Below are 24151 nucleotides of genomic sequence, written 5' to 3' on the forward strand. Positions count from 1 at the left end.
AATAACAATTGATATCGCCTCGTCGGTAAAAAGTTATTGTTATTAATATCATATACATATGCTGTATATATGTATATACGTAAATATACGCAGATACGTCGATAATAAGCACGTGTAACAATTGTGCGTATAGAAATATTATTGATAATGGCGTACAATTTGGTAAAACCTATGCGATATGTACATAATTAATTGTATAACAATACAGCCATATACATAGTACTGGATATCTGAATTATATAATACATCGATCGTCAACTACAGATAATTATTTGCAATTTTATACAATGTTATCATCAATTTTGTGTATTGATCAGCTGCCTTCGTAGATGAGAAAGATTTTTCAATCTGTATTCTACAATAATTGTCTGATATTGGAGTTACATTATCAAACGATCATCGATTCGACAAGTCCGTTTGACGCTTGGCGATGAAAAATTCGTCATTCAGGAATCCGCTCCGAGTCACCTGAAGTTATTATTACGATATGCATAATTATCGTTCGATTATAATTTATTGTACGTGTACATTAGGGTGGTCCTTAATAGGCTTGTTTTCGAATCTTCGTGCTCCCAAGGGCTTGAACGCTTTCAAATTGATCGAAAAAAATTCCCTCCTTATTTAATTTCTCCGTGTCAACTCTAAGATAATCCGCTTTGTGATCAAAGTAGGAAATAACATGGAAAATACTTTTTTTGCTCTTTGAAATTGTGTAAGTTGTTGGACGAATACACCGACAGTGATGGAAAATACTATGTATTATATTTTATGACACTAACAATTTTATGTAAATTAAACTTTGAATCTTAATTAACACATGGGCGCTTTCATTTAGGAATTTTATGTGGAAGAGCTTTTTAAACGTAAAACGTTCAACTCTCTACAAAAATATGTATTTTCAATTATTGTCGGTATTATTCGTCAACAACTTATGAAAATTTCAAAAAGCAAAAAAAGTTTTTCCCACGTTATTTCTACAAGATACTTCGATCACAAACCGGACTATCTTGAAATTGACACAGAGAGGTGAAATTTTCGGGTAATTTATTTTTCATCAATCTGAAATCGTTCAAGTCCTTGGGAGAGTGAAAATTAAAAAACAAACCCATTAAGGACCACCCTGGTATATATGCTGATCGAATTCTGTAAAATTCACCTGAACTCTGCGCATCCACAGTCCTGGCAGCGCATCAAAGTGCGACGTGTCCAGTCCCCCGATGCGTTTTCATCCCTCGTTTCCGCGCCTCCCTCACAATCAATCGTAAAGGACCCTCGAATCATCCCCGGAACAGGAACCGCCCGACGAGCAGAGATGCAGAGCGGAAAAATAATAGCTCGGACTTCTTTGGCCCGAGATCGAGGTCTGCTGGTTCGGTAGGTACTGATACTGCATGTTCAGGTTATTCTGACCCTGGCCTGAGATGGTCGACGGGGTCGATCCTGGACCAGGCCCAGGCGGCGGTCGCCAGGAAATCCGGACCAGAAAACCGTCCGCTTCGCCGTCGGCGCAGACCAATGGCGAGCCAAGACTTCCGGCGGTTCCGACTTTCTGATTGGCTGCCGTTCCGGGCGATGAACTCGGGTTTCCGCTGCCGCCGAGGAGGACTATCGAGGCGCCCCCGCTTCCCGTTGATTCTTGGAATCCGTTCGACCCGCAGCCGCTGCTAAACACGATCCTCCGCTTCGAGGAGGACTACTTCTGGAACAGGTATAACAGGCATACCGGCGAGCACGAGGCGCCCGAAATCGACGGGTGGGGGTGAGAATATAGAAAAATCAAAAAATAGAACGGCCTCGATGTGGAGTTTTTTACAAAAGCGGTGAGCTTAATTTATAGAATTTTAACACGTGGCAAGCTGAAGCGTGGAGAAGTAAAACAATCACAGGATCGGAATACGGAATTCATGTTTCAACCTTCCTGTACTTTCATTTTTCTATACTTGGATTACATTTCCAAGTCTTTGAAAATTCTATACTTTGGTCCTCTTATCAATCCGCCATTCTAGTTTTTCACCCCAACCCGAATCGATGGGTTGGAACACCGTAAGAGGATGATATCGAAGTAGGTATTCATCGATTTGTTTTTATATTGAACTGATCCGTATTTTTCTTATTTCTTATCGACGTGAAATTTTTTTACGTGCTTTCAAAGTGTTTATTCAAAGGCCGTTATTATCTACTGTGACGAGAGTTGAAACAGGTTAATTTTTGGAAATCAATTTCGAAAGAACTACTAATGCAATATTAATAATTCTATTACCGATACTTTGTTTCAAACGTCGCTTCAAGATTGTTAAAAATCTAGTAAACTCGCTCGATTTCACTCTAAGATGATTCATTCCATTCAGAAAACAACTATTTTCAGTGTTCTCTTTTTTTCATTATGATATCCGACGTTACCATTTTTGATCATAACCAATGTCGGGGCAATGTTGTAAAGTCGTATGGTTAACGAAGCCGATATGGCAAATAATTGAAGCGTTTCGGTCAATTTCTGAAATACAGGCTTGAGAATAGAACGAACCGTCGTAGAGTAACGTCGAAAGAATCAACTAAACGACATCTGATCTTTGGTATATAATTCGAGTATCTTCTATAAGTTTCGTTCATAGATTGATGATAAAATAAATCGGTGAATATTCTAAAGAGAAATACAAAAAAAAAAGAAAAAAAAAAAAAAATTGTTCCTCTTAAAGTGAGAAAAATAGTTGAACACCCACTTCTGTTGCAGCCTTTCACGGCGATCTAACAAACCCCACCCTCGTGTTGTACGAGTCTACAATTTTCCCCTGCAAAACGAGAATTTCGTATTTTACGTCAACTTGACAGAAATCCGGACGCGTTGTTACTGATATTACTGTTTGTAACGCGTGTCGTTTGAACTGCGCGCGGAATTTCACTAGTTGGAAAGCGAACCCAGAGCTATACCTATACGCCGGAAAAGTTTCGTCGGAATATCGGAGTAAAGATATGTAATAACGTGTACAACCCTCGTCACCCTCGCGAAGCGAAGGTGAACTCGCGTTAATTAGCACTCCTAGTGCGACTTCCGTGCTCGTGTAACCGAATTCCTGTTTATCGTAATTACACCGTGTCGCACTGCGGAGAGCGAGACGCTGGGAAACATCCTAGGAATAGATTCTCGTCAAGAATTCGCGGTGTTTCGACGGTGCGTATTAACTTCCAGGAGGTCTGCGTCAACCAGAGGGCTCGAAATCGTATCCGAAATTAATGAGACGGATATTCATAAGATGAAAAGAGGGGCACGTACCGGTTCTCGCCATGATGGATGCCCGCCCCAGGTAAATTGTAGAGTCGTTACCGCTCACCTCGCTGTTGGCCCCGTGATGCGGTCCGTTGCGCACGGCGCTTCCAGAACCCCCGATAGTTTCGTTTCCGCATCCGCAGTAAGCGCTAAACGAACAAAATTACCATTCCCCGTGATTCGTGGCTCGTGGTTTAATCGGGGGTGGAAAGTGGTAGGGGGAGGGGGGGGGGGGGAGAGGGATAAACGGATCGGAACGCGGGAGGGTCGAGCAGCTAATTAAAACCCGGCCAGGCTCCTAATCTCGATTCGACAAGCTCCCTTTACCCCCAAGATCACCTCTGGTCGGGGCGATAAAGGGTGCACCGAAGGGGCGTCTTATAACAAGAGTTTATACGTTTGATTCCCGGGGTAATTGGTCTCCTATTTCCGTCCTCCTACCTCCAACATTCGTAGGACACGCTCTTCACCGCCTGTCTGAAGTTACGGTTCATGTAGCAGTATATGAACGGGTTGCAGCAGCTCGACCAGTAGGCCAGTAGTTGGATCAGGCTGATTCCAGTCCGTCCGACGATCTTGTAGACCATGTTCGGGGCGAAGAGGTACCACGTGTGAACCACGTAGAGCGGCGTCCAGCAGAGGAAGAACGTCAGCATCACCACGCAGAGCATCACGATCACCTGCGGCGGTAGGAAAAAAGGACTTGATTCGGTCGTGCGGAGGGCGTTAAACGAACCTCGTCCGACTGTTGATGCACTCAGTTTTAGACTTCCGGTTACAGACGGTCCACCGCACTCACCTTCTTCTTGGCCTCGATGCTCTTGTCCATGTAGTTGCTGCGTATCGCGTGTCTGCTAAAGGTGTAGGTGGTGTCGTGATGCTCCTCGCCGACGGAATTCTCCGACTCCTCGGCGTTCTCGGACTCGATCTGGATCCCCTTGTCGCGATGGTGGGTCGAGGAGGACAGCGCCGTTCCGCTCCTGCTTCTGCAGGCGACGACCCTCGGAGTTCCAGAGCTTGGTATCTGCACCTGAAAATGCGTGAGTGAAGATCGACGCTTTTTCCTCGCGTATTCGCAACTCGCGAATTAACAGCGTCAGGCGTCGTATTTGTTATACCGCAGTCAAAGGTCAGAGACGATCGACCCTCGAGTTATTGATACAGAAATTGGCACTTTGCGAGGATTTTCACAACGAGGAACTTTTGTCCGAGATAAAAATTTCATTCGAGTCCTCGGGGAGTCCCGGCTCCTTTGAATCTTAAGCGCCCTTGAGTACCGTCGTCAAAGGTGCCGGATGGAGAAAGAAAAAGGACACGAACCATGCCTCTCATTAGCCAGAGCTTCACCGCCTCGGCTCTTCGCCGTGACGTCACTTGTCGAGGCTTCCTCGACGCCCCGTCCTGGGCCAGGGCTCCTTGCGACGTCGTCCTTCGGACTCCTTGCAGGTACTCGGAGGACGAGAGAGATCTGTGCTGTCTGAGGGATGTGACGATCACCTTGGCGCTGTTGGTCTCGTTGCAGAAATTGGGCCGGCAGGTTCCGTTCACCGTGGCCGATGAGCTCGTCCGCTGGACTGGAGAAGATCGCCGGAACGGTTTTTAATCAGGAACTCGATAAGTCTCGTAAATAAACTCCACTTTCGCCTCGATCGTTACCCCTGATTTAATATCCCCTACTTATTCAACTTCCAAGCCCGGCTGCTTCGATGGGCCGATAAATTTCGTCAATCTCATCATCGTTCGCCGGTCGGTTTATAAACGCTGATCGGGACGATCGGGTTGCGGTAATTATCGAGGTCTCGAAGGTCGCCGCGAGCCCCTGTCGTAAAGTCTCAAGATCAAGGCGCGTCTGGGTTCAACCTTTTCCCGGCCCGAGAGGTCGCTCGTTAATCCCAATGAACGCCCGTAAGGTTAAGAAAAAAGCGGACGGACCCCGTGACGAAAATGAGGGGGCGGAAAATGGTCGCGATTAGAGAAAAATTTGATCCGAGAAAGGGATTCTTATCGCCGAATATCGGCTCCGTCCTCGCGAATGGCGCATTATTCGTTCGGATATTAAATTTCAAATTATTAGAAAATTGTCGTGATTTGGATTGACGGAAAAATTTTCGTAAAACGTTGTCCACGTCAGTGAAGTATCAATGGAATAATCAGACACACTTTTCTCGCAATAAGAACGAGAGTAAGATACCTCGACGTGCATATCAGCGCGAGCGAATCGCGCTGCTGGAAAGTATATATCGTGAGAAAAGTTATTTTCTTCTCGCGTAAAGAATAACCGGATATGCGGAAAGAACTGGAAACGATATGCATATACGTGTTACGGATTTGCGAGTGAAAAGTCGGATTTTATATGGCGGTTTTATGAAAAGTTTCACCGCGGAAGAACGCAAGTTCAGCGAGAGTTTGACGTCTCGAATAGCGGAAGTTCCGGAGTTCGAGAATGAGCTAGTTTGTACTTCTCTGAATGTTACTCGTAAGAGGGAGTATAGATCGGGCGATAAAGTGAACGGAGTGAAAAAGTTTTGGCAAAAACGCACGCATCGCAAAGCTCGTATACTCACCTTGTCTCTGGCAGCTTGAGCTGTGCTGAATTTCGCGTCGTCGCAACTTCGTTACAATCAGCGAATACGCGAGCGTCATCATTATCAGAGGTATGATCAAGAGTATCACGTCCAGAAATATATTGAACGCTCTTTCCGCGGCGATGCTCGGCCAGTCTTCTCTGCATTTTTGTCGACCTGAAATATGAAGTCCGTTTGTATAATTATGGTAGAAACTTTTGCGAGTACCAACATCATTAATTTTCAGAGTATAACGGTTATCCGACCCGCGTTAGAAATATTTTTTCATTATTTTATCAAAACCGAGAAACGAGTGTAAACCGTATAAAAAATAAACGCATAACACAACGTTATTCGCGACGTTTTGCGGGGATATAAAGCGGGTGTGAAAAAAAAATGTTTTGCGACCTTTTAAATTTCCCGTCCCCTTAAATTTTCAACAACAATTACGTATTCGCGAAGAGATATAAAATTGCGAGCAAGGAATGAGAAGGGGATGAATGTTATATCGTATTATGCTCTCACGTCCGTTTCCCTTTCTTCGTATTCTCATCTCTATCCCTTCTTATTTTCTCTTCCATTTTCACTGGCACCCGAGGCCTCCCTCGGGGCGGTTCCTAAATCTACCTCACCTACGGGACTCGCTCGAAGAGAGATAGAGAAACAGCGCGATTCCTCGGGGAGCGAGGAACGGAATACCCATTTAATAATTCCACAAAAATTATCGCGAAATGTCACTGCGCCGGTGGTCATGCCGCAACGAAAACGCGACAGAAGATACAGGGAGTGAGAGATGGAGAGAAAAAACAGGGAAAGGGGGAAGTGAAAAAAGGGAAAATTTATCGCCGTTCGAATGGACGCCAGGCTTCCCAGGATTACACTGTCATAAACACGGTTATACCTACGGCAGCTTTTTGCAAACGCTCGTATTGTGCGAGAAGCGAACCGGCGCTGCGGAAAATTCGCGAAACACGTGTATAAAGTCGTTGGGAAAATTGAATGAAACGGCGAGAAGGGGACGAAGAGAAGTTGGGCTGATCCTTACCGCCGCTGATATCCTTCAGGCTCGAAACTACCAGGATAGGAGCGTTCCAGACGAGACTTGCCGCCCAGACAACCGCGATCATCTTACAGGCGTGACACCGCGTTTGCCAACGGCGCGACTTGAGCGGTCTGCAAATTGCGAAATATCTCTCCAGGGATATCGCGACCAGAGTCCATACGCTCACCGAAACTGAAACAGCTGCAACGAGACCAAAACCAGAGATTAGGGTCACCAAGTTTAACGAGGAACACAAGGATAAGAGCATTTCTCTCAAGTTACACGCTCCGCCATTATAATGATTACACCGGTCTGTAAGAGTTTCGAGTCTGGGTTCTAAATGTCGAACTTTCATTTATATTCATTTTTTTAATTAATTTTATTTTGTATTATTTTAATCGATATAGTTTGCTTTTGTAGAAACCAGGACGATACTTTGAATTTTGAGAAAAACTACGTATTTTCTCAAACGTTTGTTGTAAATAACAACTAAACAAACTTCAGTGTTGTATTTAAATCACTTTCATTGAATAATATTAGTTTACAATAAACTACAGATGTAAAATAATTGATCGACAAAGTTTAAAAATTAAGTAGAATGCGATCCTATGTTTCGAAGTAGTCGAGATCCGTGTTTGGTCGGACACGAGAAATCTCGGAGATTTCTCGGTGACCTTTTTATCGCGACCTGCGGCCGGTGAATAACGGATACGCGGAAAAAGTTTAATCCCAGTGCAAAGCTGCAGTGAAGGATACGATATCACGACAAATGAAAATATATTCTCCGTTTTACATGATTCGCGAAAAACTTTGACGCGGGATAAAAAGTGGAATACGAGAAAACCACGGCAGGTATAACGGAAGGAATAATAAACAGGGAACATCGATTTCGCTGCAAGGATCAGTCGTTGAATTTTCCGCTTTTCCTGTTATTTGCACAAATATGAAACTACCGAGAATATCATTCTCGCAAATACGAGCTCGGAAAGGACTCGGCTGATTTAACCTTTGATGGCTGGTCTGGTTCCGTTTGGATCCAGCGGGTAACTCCGGAATGCCACTGGACGTGTTGACTATTGATACAAATAAATCATTCCTCTAAAAAACATCGAATTTGAAGAGAAAAATGCCGGCCCTGTGAAGACAAAGTAACTTTTTCAAAGCTATCAAAACGTAGCGAAAATTCAGATGATCCTAATTTTCTCAACGTGACTATAATGAAACAATTATTCTTTTCTCCGAATACAAGTAATAGCGAGAAGTTGATGCGAGAGAGGAAGAATATTAAAAAAAAAAAAAAAACAAGAAAACAAACGACGTTGTCGTACCTACGTTATCTTGAAACGCAGGGAATTCACTCGCCTAGTGATCCCAGCAGCGCGTGGGGTTGTTTCCCTCGAAAATTTGTCAACCGATTTGCGAGGCGCTTGGTTTTCAAGGCAGCGAAATAACGCGGTGGCATATCCGCGGGACATTTAACACGCCAGAGGAAATTACCGCGAGCCGCGGTAACACTGCACGGATAACTTGGCAGACTCGAGAGCCTTGCACGCTTTGCACGAGCCACCGGGCAGGGAAAATTAATGTACCTTCATAGGTACAAGACCAGCTAGCTTATACGCGAATAATTCCCATCCCAACGTACAGGATGCGTAATATATTCGATGTCAAGCGCAACTCCAGTGTCAGCTGATCTTTGATTGGTAGGCACCCGACGGTAGGATCGACGATGGTTCTGGAAAATCGACGTCGAACAGAACGATTACATAATTAATGCCGCGTTGTACCGGGGAATTTCTGCCTGTGGGTGGTCAGGGGGTATCATCGGAGGGTAAATCGCGGAGAACCGGAGGGTGGAACGAGCGCACAACATTTTTTGCGAGCATTTTTTTCCGCCCACTTTTCCCTCCCCGATCCCTGTTGCTTCGTTTTTTCCCCGTTGTCATGCCCGCCGCCTCGTAATTCTCGGAGCCCCTTCACCTTGTCGCTGTCACTTTCCCGCACCGTTTTCATCCCGTTTCACGGCTCGACGTTGTAGTCGGAGGCAAAAACTAACTGCGCGGCTTTCCGCAAAAACCACCCCCAGCCGCGTGGATCCTCCGTCTCCGTGCAGTTCCTCTCTCTCTCTCTCTCTCTCGCTCTCTCTCTCTCTCTACCTTCCCGTTCTAAATTTCCTTTTTCTCAGGGGCAAAACGGCCCGAGTTTTCAAGAGATATTCAAGTCTCTCTCTGCGGAGTCTGCGGAATTCATCCGCCGCCTCCCTCGGCCGAACTGTTGGCTGGGGTATCGTTAAGATAGCGCCGACCCGCGTCTCTCGCATCCAGTTTCACCGGGTCCTTCGGAACCGAGCAGTCGTCGTCCACCCCGATGCCGAGACGTCGTTACCTCCCCTCGGGACAATCTCGGAAGTCATCCTCGCGACGGGCAAGTACGCGGAAAATCGCAATCCGTTCGGTGCATTTCCTGCCGTAGGGGCGAGGGTTGATCGTCCTCCGAATTACCCGTCTTGACGAAATCTTTTAGGCGGCACGACACGGTGAGATTTCATCGCCTAATCCGGAGATTTGCACAGCCGGCGAGAGGAAGTTTTTCCCGTTCTCGTTCTTGAGAATTAAACTTTCTTTATGCGCGTCTAATTAATTACCTTATACATGTATATATATATATATATATATATATATATACGCATAACGCACTTCTGCCTTGACATACCTACGCACATCCTACTAGCTATAGGTATACATACCACGCGGAAACTTTGGAATTTACGAAACGACGGCGGAAAGCTGTTGCGGCGATGATTTAGAAGTCATAATTTTTTGAAAGGCTGCACGTGCCCTATAAACTACCTACTTGTAAGATAATAAAAAGTTTCTTTCGACGGGTTCGGTCTCTTAACTTTCAAGGCTTTATTAGAGACCTCTTCGTCCAGGCAGCCCCTACCCTTCGCCCTTCCGACTCTCGCAACTTCTTCAACTTTCGCGACGGAAAGACGAAGAAGTCAGCTCTCTTTCGCGAAAACGTACCTATACGAATCGAAGGATACATGTGTATATATATATATAGGTATACTCGGGTAGAATCATGTCTCAATTTTCCCCGTACGTCCTGCGTGGAATAACATCGTTTCATAATTGAAGCGAAACTCGACTCTCCGCAGGGAAATCGTGAATAAAAGAGGGGGCGGGGGGGTGTCTCGACTCTCTTCAAAAATTATCTCACGGTGAGAATGACTTTTTTCGTTTTCTTTTGTTTTATTTCCACCCTTCATCTTCAAGCCCTCGGATATGATTCGAAATTTGAACGTCGAGAGACGTTTCTCGAGTTCGAATTAAAAAGCAAAAAAAAATTCTTTTTTCCCCTCTTTCTTTCTTCTTTTCTTTTGGTGAAACGTCACGACGAGACGCTCCGGGTTTACGGCCTACCAGCACCAGATACCGAGGATTGCGAATTACGTCACTTTTGTGCAAACTCGTAAAAGTTGGAAAATCCAAGAGGTGGATACAGATAATGGTATACAAGGGGTGAACGGTCGGAGATCGATGGGGGATATGGCCGACTTTCAGCGTAGGTTCGCTTCGCGATAAAACCGGACTTTCAAAGGGATTCCCAGAGTTCGGCAATCAGTCGGAATTGTCGAGTAATCGTCTCATTGTCGGGCAGAATCGAGCGGCAAAGTGTGCGAAGTGCGAGGGTTGTAAAAGACGCGATCCGGAGGAACGGCGAACAGCTGAGGACGAAACTGGGTCAGCGGGGATTTCTTCATCCCTTTCGCAAACTTAATAACAAGAGGGACGCGTGCCGTCGAAGAAAATTAATTTGCGGAATTTGAACGCGCATGTATAACGCGGACAGCGAGTCGCTTCGTTCGTCCTTCCGATAAAAGAAGATCGATCCATATGGATCCCCCGCGATTCATCCGTCGAGCCTTGGTCGACTTCCGGTCCTCGATTCCCGCGATTTTCATACAAATTCTCCACGAATCTCGACGACGTTACGGCGAACGAATCCAACCGAATTCATGCAAATTACCAACCGGGGAATAACGCTCACCGCCTAGCGCTTGACGCGAAGCTCAGAGTCGGGATTAATCACGGTTACATTAACGACCGCGTGGCTATGCACAGCCGCCGAGCGATCCGCAGGATCCTTCTTCTTCTTTTTTTTTTTTTGTTTTTTTTTTTTTTTTATTTTTTTTTTTGTTTTACACCCCCTTACTTGGCCGCGATAAGACGCCGCTGGGAAAAGACGCCCCTAAATCTTTCGAATTGTCTCCGCTCTTCGACCCCCGACTCTGCAAGCTCTCTCTCCAATTTGTCCGTCTAGGCGTCTCAATGAAACGCGTTACGTCGCAGCTTATTCGAGCATTCCGGTTTCCACCTCTTCGTCATACCTACATCGCATTTTTCTCCCCGGCATCCGCAGCTCGGCGATAGTTATATTACTCCTCGAGTATTAGTGTACGCGTGTGTGTGTGTGTGTATATATATATACACGTATACGTAAGCCGGAGGAGTGATCGAGGGTTCCACTACTTTTCTGAGTGCTACTTGATCCTCTTGCAAATAAAACGCAGACGACGCTATGGCCTCCGTCACCCCTTTCGTCCCCCGTCCTCGGTCTACGCTGTCTCATAAATCGTCCGTCTTCAATTTTACCTTCAATTTTTAGCACCCTGCTACAGCTCGAACTACTCCGCTGTGAAAATTTACTACCACGGTGAATATTTCTTAAGCCCCAACCGTCCGTACTTCTGCACTCATCTTTCGGAGCAACAACGATCAATCGATATTAACGCCTCGACGTTATTCTAGATACGACACAGGAAAGAAAGAGAGAAGAAACATATTCCGTCGCAAAAATTTGGATTCGGTAACTTTCTGAGAATCATTTCACTCAATCAATCGCACCATGAATTTCAAGACTTGAAAAAATAAAAATGAAGAAAAAAGTACGAATAAATTACTTCGTATCCATGAGTAACAAAATTCTTCTCTTTTTCTTTTTCTTGTTTTTTTTTTTAACCGAACAACTATTACAAGCTATATTCTCAATCCACGAAATTTGTCTAAAAATTTCTCGTCGGATGCAGCGCGTTATTTCAGACAATTTGTTTTCGCCGTAATCCACGCAACCTGTAGACGGATCAGGGGAGGAGCCGGGGTGTTGCAAAGCTGTAAAATGATGATATATCCCTGAAGGACGTATAAGGTAGCGAAAAGTTGTTAAGCCAAATCTCTCGTCTCCGTTGAACAAAAGGATTCTACGCTGACAAACAGACGGGTCACAATTACCGAAGAGAAAAGGGATCGCGGTATGCGTAGGAAGAGGGGGGTGAAGGGAACGTAAGCCGGGACGTCGCCGTGGCAATTAAGAAAGTTGTCTAATTTAATCTATGGCCACGAGAGCATGAGTGGCGGGGTGGCGAAGGTGCGCGGCCGCATGGCGAAACGAACGTGAAATGAATAAAGTTGAATAGAGCCCAGAGTGCGTGTAAACAGATGGCATCTAGGTTTGCCTGGGTGTGTGGGCGTGTTTGCGTGCTTACAATACGTGTCATCTTACCTTGGAAGTATGGTATCAGCCTGCACATCGTCGTACCAAATACGAAATTCTTGAGCATTTGTCCCAGGAGAGTGAACGGAATACAAAAGACACCGAGCAGCAGGTCTGATAGAGCCTGCGAACAGAACATGAACTTTTCACGTGATTGAAAATGTCCAATTTTTCACTTACTGCCGTACGTTGTACGCGTATGCGTACGCAAAGGAGACGTCGCGACGTCCCGCGGCTCTCGTTCCTCACCATCGAGCTTTGGAACCCCTGGGATATGGAGAAGACGCATTTCTAAGTTTAACGGAATGCGAAATGAGCCGCGCCGATCGCACGGCTCGTTTTACAACCCCCTGACAAGGAGAATTACCGAACGTGCCCTTTAAAATTCTTCGCCGGTACGCGTCTGGCGTCTAACCCAGCTATCGTTTGCTTTTACGAGGGATGAGATTAAAAATAAATAAACCCAACCCCCCTCCCCCCCACCCCCTACCACCTCCCCTCGCCCCGTCGAACAATTCCCACTTTCACACCGATCGCTGTACGTCGATCATGTCGCTTTGCAGACGGATAAAGCTCGACGCTTTAACTTGATCGGGCTGGAAATTACCGACGACCCTCGTCATCTCTAAGCACGTTATAAACAAACCCGGCTTAACTGTTTCTCCGTATCCGCGAGCGGGGAGGAAGACTTTTGAAGGGCCTCAAATTATCAGGATATAATTATATCCTCCTTAATAGTTTAGCGGGCCTACGACCTTACCGCACTTCATGCGGATCGACTAGGGATTATTGTTAGTCGACTTGGTTCCCGGTCTGAAACAGCAATGGCGTAATGATTGCCGGAAGTTAGGACTCGAACTAATCTAATTACGAGGTAATAACTTGCTCCAAGTCACGGCCCTTTGCTCCCAATGAATCGGAGCCTTGAACGCGAATTTCCTAACGTCGTTAAGTTTCCACCTGGGTGGAAATTCGCTCGAGGAAATCGTCTTCCGTCTCCCGACAGATCGCGACGCTTCTTTTCTCTATACATTTTTCTTTCTGTTTGGTTTATTTTATAGGGTTTTTTTTCCCCCGCCGTCTGCGGTAAATTCTAGTAAAATTTTGGCCGTAAACGATTTCAGCTCGAAAGATGTTGATTTAATTCAACAACTAGGTGATTTTACCCGCAGGCATCAGACTCGGGCGGAATCTAATTAAAGCACCGATGGGAAATTGGTAAAATGTCGCAATTATAACCGTTAATTGGAACTGATGTTAACAAGACTGTACCCTGTAGGAAAGATTACGAAAAAGCGACGACAGTCTCGCTGCAATCTTACGAGCAGGGAATAACGACTGCTAGTGCATTATTGTAACGACAGTCTGCAGTTTTACTGCCTGACACTTGTAAAATATAGCCAAGGTCTCAGTCAGTCTACCGTTTTATCGCTTAGCGCAATGCGCTCGGCTAGCGATCGTCGTAAATGACCAGCAAAAGCTGTGTATATTGTAGACAACTCTGCGGGAATTGTTGAAATTTCATTAAACCTCGTGTAACCCGGATAAACAAGATTGCTCGACGTAATCTACGGGGCGATTTGACTACCGCATAAAAATGTACAGTGCTTGAGTAAAGTGTTACGCGTAAAAAGGGTTTCGCGATATCAGTCAATGCAAGTGGAAAATTTTTGACGTAAATTTGAGAGAAGTAAATCAAACGTTCCGTCTCCGGTCAATTTTCAATCACGAAACGAAACGTCCGTTTGATACTTTGAGTGGAGAGAAAATAAAGGAGACGCACGATGTGTCGGAGGAATTGAATATGCAAGCGCGAAACCTTTGAGACCAAAACCCTCATTAGTTCTGCAAATTTGATATTCGCCACCCTCCGATCCTCGTTTGGCTTCATGATTGTACGCGTGAACAGCGCATGCGGGTAATATCCCGAGTACGAGTTAATTGAACAGTTGAGCCAGACGTTGATTCGAGGTTTCAAATCTCTGGAAAGGGCGAGGGGCGAAAGGATTCTCGAGTCCCGGGTCTCCAATCCGCGTATCTAACCCCGACCGATTAAGCACCCTCGACTCGAGAGCTCTGTGAGAATTTCACCGAGAGAGACGAATGGCAGGATCGAGTAACAGTAGCGCAGTCAACGCGAGGAAAACCTCAGACAGAATTGCGAATTTTGAAAACGACGGTTCGAAGTCTGCGAAAATCGAGTCAATCAAACGGAATCTTGACGGACGGACGCAACAATTATCGAACTTTTCGTATTTAAGGGCGAAGATAATTTCAGTGAATTGCAGATCAACCGTTTCCAGGTCTGATCACGTATTTACTTTGTTCACTGATTTTTAAGTTTTCACGAGTCGTACGAACCGGGAGTTTTTCCACTGTGCAAACAATCTTCAGGGTAGTTACGGGAAAATATGTTACATGTTTTATTCATTCTTGTTTATTCGCTTTGACGGGAACAATCGCTGTTCTTTACATTTATTCAGTATTCTATTCTGCCTTCGAGTTTCTGAAAGCTGCGGCTGACATCCGGTTTCCGGCTCCTTATCATCGATTCCTGTATAAATCCCTTTGATCCGAGATGGCGTGAGAAGGGATGGATTTCGGTACAGTTGACGAATACCCGGATATTATTCGAGGAGTTTGCCTTTTCTCCTCGCTTTGAGATGTATTAACGTCTTTCCGCTGCACGGGTTACATTCGTTGCGCGGAAATTGAAAAATATCCACACCGGTTTGCCGGAAGGGCACAGAGGCGGTTGTTTTATGACGATATAACGGGAGCGGGCAGCCTATAAACTGGGCTCTAAGGATTGACCGTAACGCTTAACCGGATTCCCCAAAAACGGAATCCTCTAATCTATCAGGATTTCATAGCAAGACCTTAAAACCTGCGATTTAACCTCGCCGGAGGGACGATGCTTACAGGCTTGCATCGATTGCGGGCAGAGCGAAGGGAGAAAGTTAACGACAAGAAAACAGCCCATTCTTGACGCGCGAAAGAAATGGCAAGACGCAGAAATTACTGGATATTCGTGCGGTAAGATGGAACGAAAGAGATAGACGGTATGATGATTGTTCAACTTGTGAACAAAAGTGACGCCGATGACTGCGACGCCGTCGGAGATCCATTGTTCTCTGTTTCTTAACCGCTGATATAGCTTCTTTTTCGCTATCAATAATCCGCAATGTAAAACCCCGCGATTCTGTTCCTACTAACGCATTCCTTATCTTCCGAGAGATTTATTAACCTCGCGGAGGAGTTGCAAAACCTGAATCACTCTCGTGTATGATTAGCGATTCCGTTGTTCTCGGGTAAAAAATGAATGAAAATAAAAAGAGACTGAAAGAAACTAATCTTCGGTTAATTTATCATCGAGATCGACGGATAATCCGCGAATTTCGTTAGGATTTCATGCGGGACTTATAACGGGATGATAATGACAAAGCGAAGGCTGGAAAACGCGAAATTTTCAACGGAGGCAAATTCGAAATTTAAATACGCTACTCAATCGAATTGTTTGAAATGATAAATATGAAAATTCATACAATTGAGTCATACGCATGTAAACGCAAGTTATGCGGTTCGTAAAGCATAAATTCACTCTCACCAACCCTTTTGCACATTTTCATTCCATAATCGATGTGATCCACGTCCGTGTCTTTGTTTCACCGGCACGCGTACGATCGTAATAAGTATAAAATGGACTGTTGATTGCGAAAAGAAAAAACAAATAACAAAAAAAAAGAGAAACAACGCACGTTTCTGTCGGAATCCGCGATATTCCCGGTGTGAGGATTTTCAATGAAGTAAGAAATTCTTTTGTCTTGGCGCAATATTTGAATATATAAATTCAACCCGATGTAGTACAAGAAGATCACAGGATGGCTGGTTTAATTTTTTTGTTGGGCATATTACGCAATATATATATATATATATATATATATATATATATATATATATATATATATATACATATTATGTATAATTGTACATGTATATGATGATGAGCGACGAAACTCCTTTGCGATGTTTTTATATCCGCAGAAAAAATACGGGTATTTGTTTCGGTATGCTTATTTTATGTGTATAAGTATGTAGAATACCTTCCAAGCCTTATAAACAAGCTTTCATAAATTACGGAGAAACCGAAGGCGCCTACCCATAATTCCTTGCAGACTCTCCACGTCGGTGGGATTTTCATTTTTTCCTTCCATTCTCTTCACTCCCTCCGCCCTCCGTTCCGACAATGGTGCTTTCGATATCCACTTTTGGCCCCGGGGCAACCCCTGTTAAGTATATGAGAAGATATGGCTCCCCAGCACCGGGTGAAAATTCATTCTCTCACTCCCGAAGTTGACTTTCGAGCCAATATACAGTTACCGTGGGTTATTTCTCGGACGTGACAGCATGCCGGACGGATTTGAGCCGAGGGAAGGGAAGGCGAAAAAATCCCTACGGGTTCTCGGGAATTAACTTCCAATTCTGTTTATCGTTGCAAGCTCCCGTACAACTCTAAGCTTGTGCAAAAAAATGATTAATTCATCATACGGTAGGTATATACGATCTTTGAATAGCAGAAATTCATGACGGATTGATAAGTCCGACTCGCTAATCGAGTTTCGTCTAGTCGGTAATATAATTCTGTCTCTCTCTCTCTCTCTCTTAGTTTGTTCAATTTGTACTATTTGCTTCGCGACACAATCCCGTTGTAAGAATACTTCGTAATCCTATCGTAGAAACGCTGAAAGAGATATCAAACAAAAAATGAATGATTGATGGAGCGGGCAAGCTTCTTGAATAAAAAGTGATACGAAGCCACTTGCAATCTTCGTCTCGAATCATCGATTTCCTTCGTGTATCAAGTACACCGTTTTCTAATTTCGGGACGTGCACCGTATTTCTTCTAACTTTGCCTCCGCCTTAAAAAGTTTGTAAAGAAATAAGAGCAGCTGAAAATATCGAGAGGCAGAAAAACGGGGTGTTAACCACCTTTGAAAGGTGAAGTATTCATCGATAAGTATACTTAGCGTGAAATATATTGACACGGTGTGAAAGCTTATAATCGTAATCCTTGAGTCGCGGAATCGGCGTTGCGGAAAAAAAAAACATAAAATAAAATTAAAAAATTTAAAAAAAAAACGTTTCTCAGACGATACAAATGGACCAAGACGTCTGATCTTTAAACATCCATTCCCTATCCACGTATAAGCCGGTATGAAATTCTTTCTCCATAATTCTGGCGAACATGTAAATACCTAATACCTACCTACAACATGAAGAGAAACGTAATGTAATCAGCCCGGGGCTTTCGTAATACCTAGCCTGGCTATGATAAGGGAACGGCGGTGTATCCGATAAATGACTTTCATCCGTTCGTGATCGAATCGCGCAGAGTAGGCTGGAACGATGGGAGAAAAGAAAGAAAAAAAACAACTGTGCAAGGGTGGGGAGTGCGAACGCGGGTAACGCTAGGAATATTTTTTCCGCCCCAAGTAGGTATTATATAAGGTGAGTCGAATCCGTCGGGTGTATCTTGAGCCGTATACGCGCCATCGAGACGTGTCAGAAAAGCAGTTGGCTGCTCTCAGGTCGACCCTCGCTCGCTATCTAAGCTTCGCCTCGGCCGGCGCCCCGCGGTTCAACTAAACGACACTTTCGGCGAAGCCTATAAAGAGGCCCGGAGTCCCAGACAAACCGGTGAATGCGAGTCTCTGCCCCGTTGCGGAATATATATATATATATATATATATTCGGATATATACATGTATATTCGGATACATATATATGTATATATATATATATATATATATGTATATGTGTGTGCATATACACACACGCGTACATGTATAATTAAGTCTTATCGCGCAGGACCCGGAGTATCTCATCTCCTTTGCGTTTCTGCCTGGTGTGTGCCGGCTTCTATTTGTACCCATCTCGCGATTAATTATAACTGCAATAATGATACGCAAAACTCGGCTGTTTTGCCTTATCGCGAATGGGGCAACAAAGCTGCCGTCCCACCACCACCCTCTTATCCTCCGACACGGTTCTTCGGAACATTTCGGAGCTTCTGAGAGTCACATACAACCTGCCGAAATAACCGGGTCCCGCAACCCCCACCCCATCCTCCTGTTCCTTACCGAAAATCCCTGAAATTTATCACCTTTTCAGCCCCCCCCCCCCCCCCCCCCGCCCCCCGGTCGGCAACCCCTTTTATGTCCCATTCCAGCGACTACTTTCCTCTCGCGCTTTATACGGCCACCCGGGAAAATCCCCTCAATGACCACGGTTCGATCCGGCTTCTGAAAATGCATTGATATCATTCCTATATCCTTTCGGTATCGCGTTCGTATTATTATTATTATTATTATTATTATTTTTATTACCGTTATAGACCGAACGAAAGGATCGACGTCATAAATGTTGTTAGCCACACGTGCGAAAGTGATCGAAGTTCGCGTATACCTGTAATATGCGAAAAGAAAAAAACAAACAGTATTGTAAGTATGATTTACTTTATTTCTTCGATTTCGTACGAAAATTTCAGCATATTCGCGCTGTTGAAATACGTGAGTAATACAAGCTTTTCGACATCGCGATTTTCTTTTAAATAACTCGAAGATTTTGAATACTACACGAGGAACGTAACGCGGAATGCTGAAGCAAAAAAATTACAGTTAACCCGGGGAAATTTCTTTGATGAAAATTTGTCTAGCACAGTTTCACCTCGCTGTAGCAAAAACATGGGGACAAAAAACAACGCCCGCCTCTTGAGCCTGGCGTGTGCGGTAAGACGACTTTGAGTTTTCAGCCCCAACTCCGTATATAAGACGGAGGGTTGAGGTAGTAATACTAATGCGAATAATGACAGTTGCGATGGTAAAAATAATAACGATAATAGCGATGACGATGACGATAACAACAACAGTCGCGATTGTCTGCATCCGACGATGAGACAAGATCCCGGTCGAGGCTTATTGTCAGCAACAGGATCGTTTCGGAGCTGACCTCGTTTGGAGGAAGCCAAAGACATGAATCAGCCGGAGCTTTTTCGCGTATTTGCGGTGGCAATCTGTTACACAAGTTGGTGCGATCTCCCGCAGCGCAGCGGCACGTATATTCGTCTATTTTTCTTTATTCTTTTTCTCCCGGCCTCCGCAGAATCCTCGGTATAAGCTGATCCTGATGGTGCCTTGGGTGTATCGGTGTTTTCGTGTCTGCGTGCCCGCGTGTTTCGTGCTTGTGACACGACACGGCCCGGCCTAATGAGCCGTGTGAACGAATTTATACCACTTGTCTTTTCCCAATCTCTGCAGCTTTTCTTTTCCACCCGCTTGTTTAATCTTCTTTCGCCCCGGATTTGTCTTCAACGTTTCTTGCCCCTACTCGTATTACAACACCGGCGAAAATTTCGTCGGCATTTGCACAAGCATACACGTATCTAAGAAGTTTTCGGTGGTTGAATCAAAAAAAAATCGTCCGTCGACTCGATTTTCCCTTAAATTTAATTTCCGGTTTTTTTTCACGCGTGCACCGTTCGCACTAAATATCAAAGTCTTGCACCTCGTTTCGCTGTAGGGAAAAAATTTCCTATTCACCTAGCGTCTCTACTTCCACGCTAGCGTTGTTATTATAATTATTATTATTATTATTGTTGTTGTTGTTGTTATTATTATTTTACACACGGATGCAGTCGGTCCCGGGTCTTCATCCCTTGCTCATCGTCAATGGAAATTGTATCGTGTATTATACAGTTGCCTTTTCAAACTTTCCCGAGAACTGCACTGGGATTTGCTGCGAGATAAGTCGCGCTGAGAGCGAAATGCGGACCGAATGCCCCTCTGTATGTATATTCCCTCGACTCTGCAAGCACGCGTCTGCAAGAGCTTTTATCGTCGAAAGCGCAACATCGGAGCACGGCTGCTTATCTCACGGTATAATATAATAAGTCTGAGCGGATAATTTATAAATAAATTACCGAGTAAATTATATCTTTCCATTAAATCGTGCGGCGCGGCGCGGTGAAAATCGACGGAAATCGAGTATATTTCTTCCCGGCATTGTAATCGAGAGATTGATGCGTCGCGGAGGAATCCGACCGGAAATTGTCCGGCGAAAAGGGAAGAAGGATTAATCCATGCATCTATCCCGGAGCTCGCTGGGGAAAATTTTTATGGGATATACGTATAGTCGGAGGAAAAAGTCCGTCATGCCCGCTCTGCAGAATCGCTTAGCATATGGGACGTAATTGCGACGCGATGCAACTTTCGTCGTTATTTACGAGGCAATTCTTAGAGCGTGCAACGGGAGAATTATTAACTACCTTTCTTATGTCTCAGGGTTGAAATTTATTACCCCTAACCGTCCGCTATTCGTGACTCCCGCACATGCGGCTTTTGTTTCCCCATTTTAACGTAGGCAACGTTCCGTCTCGTTCTTCCTTACTTTTCGTCTCTATAACTAATTATTTTTCCCCTCTTATCTCGTTTTCCTGAACGAGAAGAGAAGAAAAAACGGATTCTCTAACTACGTGCGAAAAGAGGTGTTAACAACGCGAGGGGGCGAAAAAGTTGGCTGAAAAAAACCCTAATTGAAAAACTCGCCGCTAATTAACACCGGCTTTGTAATCCGCCGCTCGTCGTTTGTCCTTTCTGTCGATCCACCAGGCCTCGGTTTATTTTCCCAACCCTCCGCCGTTCCCTCTCAGACGAAGGAGAAGCAATTGCGAACAAGGAATAAAAGTGGAAAAAAAAGGAAAGTATAAGAAGCTGAGGTGAAAAAAAATTCTCTACGCACCTCGAGTCGGCCGTTTCTTCTCTCTCTCCCTCTCTCTCTCATCTTACTTAATTGATTATTTCATTTTTTTTCTTTCCCTCGTAAAGCTTAACCGTGAATAAAAAAAAATATATCGTTTTGGACGAAATTATGAAAAAACGAAAATTGAACTGCCGGAAAATGGTGCAAGCGCTGTCGAAAGAGTAACCGAAAAATTTCACGTTGGGTAGAATTAAATAAAGAAGAAAATAAAAAAAGTACCCTCGAAAGTGATTCTCTCGGGTTACGACGAATTTGATTTTCATAAATCCAATCGTCTTACGAGAAATTTTTCCGTAAGCATCGGACCTTCTGCAGCAGAAAACTCGCCGCCGTTTCTCGATCTGCGTTCAGCCCCTTCGCCTTTCGTCCGAGCTCTGGATTTCCTATCGGATATCCACTTCGTAATTTATAGCTTGCACGTGAGATTCTAGAGATACCTGGGAGTATACCGACTACGTGAGACTTTGTGAATTTGCGCTAAAACAGCTTCCAGCATTCCTAAATCCGCCTCTTCCTCTCGCCGGTTGTACGTCCTCTTTTCCTGCTGCCAGTCTGTCCAACCCCCGAGCATCGGAATTCTAAACCACGGTCCAGTTTCGTCTGTAAATCTCTCGCGAAATGCAAACGAAGCCGGGAAATAATAAGTAGATAAAATTTAGACACCGCAAGGGTTCGATAAATTTAATTCGCAATTTTTATCCCAGAAACAAAACGAAATGGACTAGCTTTAAAATAAAATTTATCCCACGATGAAATTCAAATGTGAATTGCTGAGAGGATAGGTGGATTATACTCCTGAAATTTTATTAAAGTAGCTACTCTTTTCGATCAATAGAATAGCTTACAATTTAAATGCATAATTTCCTGAGGAAAGAGCAGCCATCGATTTTCTCCTCTGGTGGGCTTGTTCTAGGTATATTACCTCGCATACCGTAAGTAAGTGGAATATTAATTTCAAGCATATTTCGTCTAGCTTCGGTGCATCTGGTAAATTATCGAACAGCTTTCGCGCATTCGAAATTCATCTTGTCACGCGAAGAATATGTTGTCAAACATTCCATAACGTCAAGTGTTCAACGAAATTGTCAAACGTTGAACTTTGAGTTCACTTGAAATCAGATGCAAATTTGTTTAAGAAGATCGACGAGTTGAAAGTCAATACTTTCGGTTAAATTTTAAATGGATAAAGAATCCAAAATTGAATGTTATTTTCTTATTCCAAAAATCTAGCAGATTCGTTCTATTTTATTCGAGGGTGGCTTACTTCGTTGAGTTTCTCCTCAATAGTTTCATTTCAAAGGTGCTATTCGTTGATGAGAATTGACATCGGTAGAAATTTCAAAAAAAAATGTAATACATTTTCAGTACAACGCATTGAGTAATTAAATCTGTAGTGAGACCGAAAGGAACAAACTATATTCTTTAACAATTTTAAAACGATATAGAATCGATATACCTAAGCTATCATCGTTTAAAATGTGATAATTTTTTTCTCCACTACTTAAAAAAAAAAAACCTCGAAATTCGATAGACGCGGTAATAAAATAAAATTATTATTCCTCTCCGATTGTATACCAGGTAAAAATCGACCAAAGGGCAGTTGAAAAAAATCAGGTAAATGTAATATCCAAAGTTGAAGGGGATGAAGACGAGGGTGTAAACTAGGCGGAGATAATCCCCTGGGATAATTTGTTCTGTGTGACGTTTGCGCCGTGCTATAGACTCCGGACGGGGTATACAGGGTGCAAGATACTCGGGTCGGAATGTCTGAGGAAACAAATGACCCTGGAGGGAAACGGGCCGGTGGCGGAGTGCCCTTTGTATCCGTGTGCACAGCCACGAGACGCGTCCATCGCGATACAACGCCAATTCCCCGACAGTTTAACGCAGAATTGGAGAAATCGTTAAGCGGCCGGGGGGGCTCGACGTTATCCTAGACCCGGAATGGGGGGACATTAGGGGGTGAATAAGGGCAGGAAGGGGCGGGAGGGCGGGGGGGGGGGGGGGGGGGGAGAGCGAAAGAGCGACTGTATACCCGCAATCACGAGAACCGTGTCTCTCCCCGTTTTATTAAATTTTAAGCGTAAGATTTACCCTCCGCCTCACCGCCTCCCCGCCCACTGGCGACATCCTCCCACATTATGGCCGGGGCAAAAATTTCATCAGAAATGACAAAATGTTGGAAGGAAATATGCACCGGTGGATATTATGCAAACGATATGCCTACCCGGCCACTCCGCCATTCCCCTCTCGCCGTTTTTTACCAAGCTCTCTTTATCGCCGAATTCGTGTATGCATGTATCATATACATATATATGTATATGTATATGTATATGTATACGTATATGTATACGTGTACGTATACTGTACGCAAGGTAAGCGTATTTATGTACAGGTAGTGAGTATATTTCCCAGAGGGAAAATTCTCACCCTGCACAAGGTGCAGCGTAAGTGAGGAAAAATAAAATTGGGGACGCTTGTACACCGACTGACTTGATCTTCCGCCTTGTCGTTCCTCAAATTTATACACACGCGTTCATATGCATATATACATATATATATATACATACTTGGTTATAATAATAATAATAATAATAATCATACGTCACCGCGCGCCGAGATTATTCGATTATCGCGATTTTCCTTGTTTTTTTTTTAATTTATATTCTGTTATTTTTCACCCCCTTCCCACTTCCCCAACTTTTATCATCGTATCGCCGATGTGTCAAGCGCTTATCTACGCCTCTCGACTTTGACTCTGCAGTCAGGCATGAAAAAAATATTCCCTCAGGGGCGGAGGGTGTTTGGAGGGTTTGAAATATCGCTGTCACACGTTCCTTCGGGCGACGCGTCGATTCCCTCAACGAGTTCTTCCTACCCTTGTTCCCAACTGTTACCCTTTTCTAA

The 24151-nt window shown here is 44.3% G+C and overlaps 1 protein-coding gene across 2 annotated transcripts in view; it reads right to left on the bottom strand.

Moving 5' to 3' along the window:
* Nucleotides 1–22: 22 nt before the first annotated feature.
* The window catches only part of LOC124308257 (cholecystokinin receptor type A-like), a 42321-nt gene continuing 18192 nt past the window's right edge, over nucleotides 23–24151 (bottom strand). Inside the window, exons 3-11 of one of the 2 annotated variants that reach the window (XM_046770826.1) lie at nucleotides 12437–12551; nucleotides 6875–7072; nucleotides 5830–6006; nucleotides 4586–4839; nucleotides 4065–4295; nucleotides 3707–3945; nucleotides 3272–3414; nucleotides 1157–1696; nucleotides 23–468 (exon numbers count right to left, since the gene is read on the bottom strand). In XM_046770826.1, coding sequence (XP_046626782.1) covers nucleotides 1665–1696; nucleotides 3272–3414; nucleotides 3707–3945; nucleotides 4065–4295; nucleotides 4586–4839; nucleotides 5830–6006; nucleotides 6875–7072; nucleotides 12437–12551 — 1389 coding nt within the window. In that variant the 3' untranslated portion in view covers nucleotides 23–468; nucleotides 1157–1664. Of the gene's footprint in view, nucleotides 469–1156; nucleotides 1700–3271; nucleotides 3415–3706; nucleotides 3946–4064; nucleotides 4296–4585; nucleotides 4840–5829; nucleotides 6007–6874; nucleotides 7073–12436; nucleotides 12552–24151 lie in introns of both variants that reach the window. The other variant, XM_046770825.1, reaches the window with a different exon arrangement.

The sequence above is a fragment of the Neodiprion virginianus genome, chromosome 6, assembly GCF_021901495.1.
Source record: "Neodiprion virginianus isolate iyNeoVirg1 chromosome 6, iyNeoVirg1.1, whole genome shotgun sequence".
NCBI lineage: Eukaryota > Metazoa > Arthropoda > Insecta > Hymenoptera > Diprionidae > Neodiprion > Neodiprion virginianus.